Source organism: Oryza brachyantha, chromosome 6 (genome assembly GCF_000231095.2).
Source record: "Oryza brachyantha chromosome 6, ObraRS2, whole genome shotgun sequence".
NCBI lineage: Eukaryota > Viridiplantae > Streptophyta > Magnoliopsida > Poales > Poaceae > Oryza > Oryza brachyantha.
In genome coordinates this window covers 17,719,232-17,728,803 of record NC_023168.2, presented here as the reverse complement: position 1 = coordinate 17,728,803, position 9,572 = coordinate 17,719,232, and the positions used below count along the sequence as shown (strand labels likewise).

The window sequence follows — 9,572 nt, the reverse complement described above, 5'->3', positions numbered from 1 at the left end:
TTAGGTTCAATCCATTTATGCACTTGAGCCTATCTATAATATGCTCCAATGAATTTTAAATTATGTCCCTACAATTTAAAAGGGTCAAATGGCTCTAACCTTAAGTAAACCTAAGATCCATGGATCAACCCTTCTGGTTGTCCTTCCCAATTTATCCACTTTGTTCATACCCATTAAGTATATATAAAGTCGGATCTAAAATTTTTTAAACTCACAGTTACACTATAAAAAATCAAATTTGCGTGAAGTTTGGTGGGTTTGTTTACTACGTAGAAGAGCAACTTTATACAAATTGTAATCCACAGAAGAAGTTCATTGATACTGGGTTTAAGATACGAGAACTAGGAAGGAAGGCATTCTACCCGGTTTTGCGGTTGGGTGAGCTTAAGACCGAGGACATAATTCTCAAGGAGGCAATATAAACTTCTTTCCTTGTACTGCAATTTGTTCAAGCCCAGATACCTGTTGGGCCTTCCGTTTGCGCTCACTGCTACCGTAGTATACGGGCTTTATTTGGGCCTACATAAAATCGGTTGGGCTTGGGCCGGCGCAGCACGTGAGCCGCGTCGCGTCCGCGCGCGGGCGGTGTTTCCTATGTGTGAATGACAAGTGGGGCCAGCCAGCAAACCTAGATCCGAGGCCGCCGCGCACTCGCCGCAGACAGACACGCCCGCGCCTTATCTCCCCCAGTCGCCGTCGTACCAGCCGTCGCCGCCGGCCACACCCGCCGGGAGAGAGGCGCTGCGTCAGTGTTGGCTGCCCCTCCGTGGCTTCCTTGACGGGAGCCCCCCACGTCGCCAGCCGTCGTCCTCCTCGCCCACCGACACAGCCGCCGCCGTCGCCGGCGGACCGTAGATCCATCGACGTGGACAGATCGCCCCGAAGTGAGTCTGCTACGTTTGGGAATTCTTCGTTTGATTTGTTCGTGCGAACCTTATTGCTTGTAGACCTGTGATAGTTAAAATCATAATCCGGCAAAACTCTGTTCTTTAGAAAGATTCGTTTTTTTTTTTTGCTTCTTTCCTTTTTCTTTTGCTGCTGCCTGTATTCCTTCGCGTTGGGCTCTTCGGGGTAGGCATTTTCGTTTGCTGTCGTATTGCGATCGATATCTCCGTGCTCGAATGCGATCCTTGCTGGTTTGGGTTTCTGGCTGGGGCTGTACTACTTGTTCAACCCTGAATTCAGTTCATTCTTTCTTTCTGTTTATGCAAAAGTGACAATTAAGGATTCTTGGTAAATCTTGTTTTACATGATTCGATTGCGGGACTGCATCGTTGTTATGGCTGAATGCAGGTTCGAGCAAGGTGCACCGTTTCTGCTACATTGCGGAATTCGAAATTAGAAGGCTAATTAGGCTGCTTAAACCTTCTTTGAAAGCCTTGAGCTCCTGGGTCCAAAGCGACCCACCAATTCAATCATGGTTGGAAATGGCTGACAAGCTAAATCTACCTTTTACTGTTTATCATTGCTTGACCAGGCAGTGTTTGAGGCTCGCAACCACACTGTTTACCACCCCCCCCCCCCCCCACTAGCTTCACATGGCTGCCATTGTATGAGTTTAGAATGAAAAACTACAAAAGCCTGATTATGATAACCTCGAGTCAAATTTTGTGTTGGGAAAATTCATATAATCTTGAAGATTCTCAAATCGCTCTCATTCATTTTGAAGGAAAAACGCTGCTTCCCTACCAAGGATAACCCATTTGATCAGGTATTCATGGGGAAGGGACAAATTGTGGCTGTTCTTCAAGTAGGTGGAGAATTCAGCATAGATGCTGATGGACATATGTCCTACTCTAGTGGAGAGGCACATGCAATGCTTGTTAAAAGTGACCGGACGTTTAGTGCATTTAAGCATGAGATATCTTCAACGATTAACAATATCAAAGTCGATCAGTTTTTATGCAAGTATTTCCTCCCAAAGAATAACAAAACCTTGATTTCTATCTCCAATGACAAGGACCTACATCGCATGGTTGAGTTCCATGCGGAGTCAGAGACTACATACATCTATGTCATGAAGAAGAAGGTTGACAACAGGTACCTTTCTAGTTGTGTCATAAATTTCTTGTCAGTTGCTTTGCCAAATTGACACAAGGCATCTTTGCAGGGCATTGAGTGTTGTTCCTGACTTCAGTAGTCCTGTAGATGCCACTGCAATCATCCCAACGACTCAGGATGGGTCTAAGAGATAGAAGATCTGTGCAACATGGAAGAATGTGATTACCGGAGTTGGCCAAGTGTTTGATGGTCCTAAGGATTTCCGTGATGCCTTACATAAGTATGCTATTGCCCATAGATTCCATTACAGATTTATCAAGAATGATTCATCTTGTGTGACAGCAGAATGTACTGGTGAAGATTGTCCGTGGCGAATACATGCTTCCAAATCCCCTGCCAAGAAGCAATTCATGATCAAGAAAATTTCTGAAAGCCACACCTGTGAATCAGAGACAGTCAAAAGTCATCGTCTGGCTTCTCAGCGATGGGTTGCTAGTGTTATAAAAGAAAAGTTACGCGATAGTCCAAACTACAGGCCAAGAGATATTGCAAAAGTTCTTCAGCGGGAGTATGGACTATGCCTGAACTATTCTCAGGCTTTGCGTGGAAGATCAATTGCTCAAAAGGAACTTCATAGCACACATGATGAGGTAACCTGTCAGCTACCTTGGTTTTGTGGACGGATTGTGGAGACAAACCCTCAAAGTGTGGCCACAGTAGTAGCATTAGAAGATTCAAAATTCCGTCTGTTTGTTGCATTCCATGCATCGCTTCATGGTTTTGAGCATGGTTGCAGGCCATTACTTTTTCTTGATGTAATATCTGCGAAACCAAATAAGCAGTGGAAGCTACTGGCTGCTACTTCTGTCGATAGTGAAGGTGACGTGTTCCCAGTTGCATTTGCTGTAGTGGATGATGAGAGCAGTGAACACTGGCATTGGTTTCTTGAGCAACTTAAATCTTCACTGTCAACTTCTCTCACCATAACATTCATATCAAATGGAGAAAATGCACTATGGGATGAAGTGCCTTTGGTTTTCCCTGACAGTCATCATGGATACAGTGTAGACTATCTTATCGAAGAATTTAAGGCACATCTGGATGATGCATGGACTGAAGAAACAAGAGATGCCATGGTTGAGCATCTTAAGAAGGCCATATATTCATGCACAGTTGATGAGTTCAATCAGTATATTGAACTAATCAAAGGTGAATCTGGTAAACTTGCTGAATGGCTTCTAGAGATTAAACCTGAGCGGTGGTCAGATGCCTTTTTTAAGGGGTCAAGGCATGGGCAGTATTCATGCAATTTTTCTAGTACTATTGTTTAGTGGATTCCCACTAGATATGAGCTTTCAGTTATTCAGTTAGTTGACACCATAAGATGCAAGCTCATGGAGATGATGTACACACGCAGGGAGTCTTCTAATGCATGGGCTGAGGTATTAACCCCTGCAGCTAATCAGAAGTTTCAGGAAGAAGTGAGCAAAGCCCACTCTCTCAACGTCATCCCTGCTGAAAGTAATGAAAATGGCAATGTGTTCAAGGTCTGTGATGATTCTGTAAATGTTGTCAATATCGACGCATGGGATTGTACCTGCAGGAAGTGGCATGTTTCTGGTTTGCCAAGCATGCATGCTATTGCAGTAATAGAGCGGATTGGACACTGTGCTTATGATTACTGTGTGAAGTATTTCAGAACAGAATGTTACCGCCTGACCTACTGTATGTCGATAAATCCAATACCTGATGTTATGCTGCCCCCTGCTATATTAAATGACCAATCTCAAAGTCCAGTAACATACCCATGCCCGATAAGAACCCGACGGCGGGTTGGCAGGCCAAAGGAGAAGCCAGCAGACCCAAGCATCGCGATCAAAAGGGCAGTGCGGTGCAGCAGGTGCAAAGCTTATGGCCACAACAAAGCAACCTGCAAAGTTCCTCTGAGCACATAGTCTACCCATTGGTTCAGTTTTCCTATGTACATTTAGGTGGAGAGTTTCCCTTGTCTGCTGTAATGTGAGTGATGCTATTTCTTGATAACCACAGTATATGCACCAGTCATTTGTTCTAGCTCTAAGTTTCTTTGTATCAGCTTCCTTTTTTAGGCTAACATATTTGGTCATAATATGGACATTATAATAGACACCGCTGGGAAAGCCATGGATGGTTTGTTCTTTATGTACTGCTGTCCAATTTGATCTGTTACCCTTCCTGGCAAATTGTTTGCCAGTCTGATCATCGCAAGGAATATAGTTACCTGAACAGCCTTTGCCAGAGTATAGGAACTTTGAATCATTAGTTTGTTTGCTGTTTGTAGTAGCATACATTTTACCTTTTATCTACAAAGTAGTTTCTTAGTCGTAGAGCATTGGTGCATAGAATTCTATTTAGCACAGTCAACTGGTTCTGTATTGAAACTTTGTTGCTGTGTTATGCTTGTATTGAGTATTGACTATACAAGCTACATAATTTGGAGCACGCTGAGAAGGATAATGAGCTATTTTGCAGTTGTGTTGGGCCAGGTAATGTTGGTACTGCTTTTCCATGTTCGAAATTTCTGCTTATATCTCGCCTTTTAGTTCTTGAGTTGAAGGTAAAATTGGTATAGTCCCTCATCTCTGAATGTACTAATCTGTTTTCTGTGGTCAAGATATATCACATGTAATTTTCTGAACGTGGGTTTTTGATCTTTCCGTAAAAATGTTGTCAGAGAAGGGTGTTTTGTTGTCATGAAGCCTTGTTAGAGAAGGTATTTTGTTGTGATGAAGCTTTGTGAACAGGAAGTCGCTCATCTCCTTATCAATCCACTCGACAAAGTTAAAAAAAAAGATGGGATCTTCGGTTCCTACACATTAAATCATATATATGTTCAACAGTTCACCTAGCAATCCCCGTGAAACACCCTTTGATTTGGGATGGTTTTTCGAAGATTTGGGGGAGAGAAGAGAGATAATTTATCTATGGGGATGAACCCTAGTCAACAAGAACAGCAGGAGAAAATAGGAGGAAAAAGGCTGGGTCGGCTCCGGGCGGCTGCTAAGTACATGAGGTGACCTCGGGCATTTAGCGGCAACTGCAGTGGCACTGAACCCCTACCACGTCGGATGGGGGTCGCCGTACACGCTGGCAGGTGGTCATCGCCAGTCATTGGCGCTACTTCTCAGGGTTCAGCGTCAGACCTGATAGTCTTTTTTTTTTTTTTAGTTTTTGACAGTGACCAAAGTTAAAATAAGTTTTCTGTAAGGCCTAATTTCTCAAAATTGCGGAGGTTTTCGTGTCCAATCGGATCCTGTTCCTGCAAGTTCACCTCTGCGCGACCGTTTCTGAGACCAGGTGTTTAGATTGAAAAAAATTCTGGGAGAAATGTCAAGTTAAATATTTGACCGAATGTCGAAAGAGATTTTCGAACATAAATGAAAAAACGAATTTCACGGCTAGCCTAGAAACCGCGAGACGAATTTTTGAGCCTAATTAATCCGTCATTGTCACATGTTGGTTACTGTGGCACCTATGACTAATTATGGACTAATTAGGCTTAAAAGATTCGTCTCAAAATTTCTTCCGTAACTGTGCAATTAGTTTTTTAATTTATTTATGTTTAATGTTTTATTTAGATATCCAAAGATTTAATGTGATGTTTTTAGAAAAAAAATTTAGAAACTGCTGAATACCGAAGAGAGAGAAACCGATCAACCATGGCGCCATGGCGGGACTACCCGCCGTCTCGTCCCATCGAACCCCATCCCCGAGGCGCCGCTCGTTTCGTCTTCTCGCCGTTGTAATCGATACTAGGAGTAGCTCGGAAGCATTCCTCGAGCTTCTCCTTCTCCTGTCCTGACCGACCACCCACATGGCGCTCTCCGCCGGCGTACGGCGGTCCAAGTACGCCGCGCCGCTGCTGTCGCCGGCCTGCCTCCGTCGTCTGGTTAGTAGCAGCAGCAGGCCAGCAGCCGGCCGAGCTGCGTGCTCTCCCCCTCGCTGTGCATGTTTGCGTCTCAGTTCCACTGACATGCTTTCTGCGTGGATCGTTCGTCTCGCAGTGCGTTCCGGGCGAGTTCGTGGCCGCGCTCGGGCCCGGCGACGCCGGGGAGGCGGCGGCTGTTGTGCTCGTCGTCGGCCCGCTCGGCAAGGTCTGGCGCGTGGAGCTGTGCCTGGGCGACGATGGCCACGGCGATGGCGAGGCGTGGCTGGGAGGTGGTGGCTGGGCGGAGCTCGCGGCGGCGCACGGGCTCGGCGAGGGGTGGACGGTGGTGCTGAGGCTGGAGCGGCGCGGGGTGGCGTCGCTGCGGGCGTTCGACCCGTGCTGCTGCCTCGCGCGCTTCTGTACTCCTCACACTGGTATAGCGCGTGTATCCATTTCTGCCTTTCTGCTCCCTATCACGAGGAAAATTTGAGATGATTTCTTTTATTGAAATTTGAGTAATTTGGTTTTAGTTTGGCAAAATTGTAGTATTACTTCCGTTCACGTTATAAGATTTTTTATTTACTCTTGCTTACTAGATGTACATCGATGGTAACAAATCTGAACATATATAAATGTATGCATTAGTCGAATGTAGGTAGGATCAAAACATCTTATATATGAAACGGAGGGTGTAGCTTTTTAACTATCAAAATATGATTCAATTACTATTCAGAAAAAAATGATTCAATTACAGGTATGAAAACCAAGGACAGGCCTCGATTCATCAAGCTGCTCCAACAGGAAGATCTGGAAAAAATGGTGAGGATCCAGCAAGTTATCTATACTATATCTGCTTCTCTTCTTCTGATAATGCACACCACCTAATTCGGCTAGTACTAATAGTGCTATGTAACAATGTGTGTGTGGAATTGATAGGCTATTAGCCTCTGAAGGTGATGCAACTATATCTGCTCACAGCATGCTCTTTCCTTTTCTGTCAACGTTCTTTCAGAAAATCCCTGAAAAGTTTGTGCAGCAACACTTGACTGAAACCTGCACAAACAGCCACCAGAATGCCATTATCCTTAGCCCTCTCGGCAAGTTCTGCCGAGTCGAAGTAGAACGTGAGCAACCGGACATGCTACTGCGAGACGGCTGGGCTGCGTTTCTGGCTGCGCATGATCTCTCTGAAGGGAACATCCTGCTGTTCCGGTATGAAGGTAACATGGTGTTTACGGTTGAGGTGTTCCTGGAGAATGGCTGCTTGAAGGAGTACACAACGGCAACCCTGTATCTGACTGATGGTTCGAAAGGCCGGAGCGTTGCACCGCAACAATGTAAGTCACTGTACTCCAACGAAACTCCGTTGTAGTTTCAGCTATGGGTTTGCCATGTTTCTGTGCAATGTGTAATTATGCAGGTGTGACAAAAGCTGAAGTTTCACCTGTCAAGAGAAAAAGGACGCAGCGAAGTGGGGGTGCCTGCTTAGAGGAATCAAGCAGGAAATCTAGGGCTTCCCCGATTTCTGTAAAGAAGGTTGAATCACATATGAAACATCTCAGCATTGTGCCACAAAATTCATTCACAAAAGAAATGACGAGCTATAGTGTTCATAGCCTCCTTGTGAGTGCTTCAACTTCTACTCTTCCTATCTTCCTTGACTGCTTATGAACTTAAGCTTAAAAAGACAGAAATTAGTACTCCCTTCACTTCTTTTTTTTATTTGAAGTCATTGACTTTTGAGTCTACGTTTGACTAATCGTCTTATTCAAAAATTTTATGTAATTATTAATTATTTTGTTATGATTTAATTTATTACTAAATACACTGTAAGTGCGACTTATAATTTTATGTATTTGTACAAAATTTTGAATAAGACGAATGGTCAAACGTAGACTTAAAAAGTCAATAGTATCAAATAAAAAAACGGAAGGAGTAGTTAACATGGATCTTATTTCTAAACTATTAGTTGACATCTTCTTATGAACATTATAACACTTTGAACGGCCAAACATGTAATTTTATGGAATTGTTCTTTTACAAATAAAGAAAGAGAACACTACAAAAAGAAAAAAAAAAGTTCATTATGAGAATTCTGGTGAAAATACTTCCCTGACAAGAAGACCTTGGTCGTTTATTTGGACAAATCATTTATTCTGACTTGAAAATACTTATGTGTTTCTCTGTGTAACTTATTAGGGAAGGCGACACGCCTAGTATGACTGACCTTGTTTCAACCTATACAGATGTGTGTACATAAAACTAAAATACAATGCCATGTTGTAAATATTCTTAATCTACAGTCCGTCAAAAGAGAAATTCACTTGTAAATGTTTAGTTAAAAAAATCGATCGAATATTTCTTACCAGTATTTCTGCAAAATATGATAAATTGCAGGCTGTGAAAGGAACCTTTTGCTCTCAAATTGGTCTCCTAGAAGCATCTACGATCACACTGAAGATATCTATGAAGAATAAAGGATCTTGGCGAGTGGCTTTCAAAACTGCCAACACCTATGGCTACATAAATGGACCAGGCTGGAGAAAATTTTGCCTGGAAAAAAAGGTTAAAAAAGGGTGATCGCTGCACCTTCAACGCCATCGAAACAACAGTCTGGCATGTTGCAATTGTCCATTGCTAGCACAAAAAAGAAGAACTAGTCCCACTATTTTTGCCTAGCAATGCCAATCCCAGTTGAAAAACGTATCACTGAAAACATGTTTGTATGTATAGGCAGTCCAGTAGACAAGTCCAAAGAATGATTTTGTTGAATGTTGGTACGTCAGTAGACGTACCATGTACTGAAATACTGGTCTCTTTGCTTGTCTGGTTACCAACTACCAATCTTCTGTTTCTGATAATTCCAACCTACCAGTGTGTATGATGCTTAAATATGCTTATAACTCAGCCAGAGGTTCAGAAAAGATAAGAGAGCTATGCACATGCTACATTAGCTTGTTTCATAGCAGAGAATAGATGCTCTGGGCAGCCTTTTCTCCTGATTGAAAGCAAATTTATCAGGTGTGGCTTCAAAGTGCAACTTGTTCTCATCACAAATGCAAACTCAGCGATCTATATTTGCCATGGTAGCATGAATTTTCACACTCTCTAGATGAGAACAATCTCGGTATTCTGACAATACTCCTACATAGCAATCTCCAGGTAATTGCCCAAAGCAAAACTGCCACTTTTCTTCAGATTCCGTGGGATACAGCTTGGCAAAGAGAACAATGCAAATCTTGGTTATTGCCAGGTTCTTGTCACCTGTATAATGATAGTATTAATGTAAGATTTAGTGCATATTGCCCCCACTAAGGAGCTATCTGAACTAGAATCTCATGTTTGGTTCACTGAACAATACAAAATACCTATGATGTCAAAATCAAGAATCCATAATTTATTAGCTTCAGGGTGCTAGCTTAAAGGACCATTTGAAAACTGAAAAGGGGAAACCTTTATTAGGGTAAGAAGGTACAATCTCGTTGTAGAAACTAGGATAAAAGTTATTCTAACAGGGCTAGCATTCAGTTAGCAATTTTCTTTTTCTTCCAGAAACCTGGTGTACTTCTCTTAGTAAATGGTACTTCCAAAGTACAGAAAGTGCCTTCTTCGATGGCCTTTTCACACATCATTTGCTCACAGCTGTACAACACCTTGTGAAGAT

At 42.9% G+C, this 9,572-nt stretch overlaps 2 protein-coding genes across 4 annotated transcripts; both read left to right on the top strand.

The window, feature by feature from the left end:
- Positions 1-650: 650 nt before the first annotated feature.
- On the top strand, positions 651-4,217 carry LOC102706014. 3 transcript variants are annotated; one of them, XM_006656210.2, is made up of 3 exons: positions 651-884; positions 1,670-2,040; positions 2,111-4,217. In XM_006656210.2, exon 3 carries the CDS (start codon positions 2,412-2,414, stop codon positions 3,330-3,332), a length of 921 nt encoding a protein of 306 aa, XP_006656273.2. In that variant the 5' UTR covers positions 651-884; positions 1,670-2,040; positions 2,111-2,411; the 3' UTR covers positions 3,333-4,217. The 3 variants fall into 2 exon arrangements, with proteins under 3 accessions (XP_006656273.2, XP_040381215.1, XP_040381216.1); XM_040525281.1 differs by lacking the exon at positions 651-884 and having other exon boundaries at positions 1,533-2,040.
- A 1,637-nt stretch (positions 4,218-5,854) lies between these two features.
- On the top strand, positions 5,855-8,816 carry LOC102704534 (putative B3 domain-containing protein Os06g0632500). Its single transcript, XM_040525505.1, has 6 exons — positions 5,855-5,929; positions 6,045-6,342; positions 6,663-6,727; positions 6,921-7,245; positions 7,329-7,531; positions 8,306-8,816. Exons 1-6 carry the CDS (start codon positions 5,855-5,857, stop codon positions 8,486-8,488), a joined length of 1,149 nt encoding a protein of 382 aa, XP_040381439.1. The 3' UTR covers positions 8,489-8,816.
- The last annotated feature ends 756 nt before the right edge of the window (positions 8,817-9,572 follow it).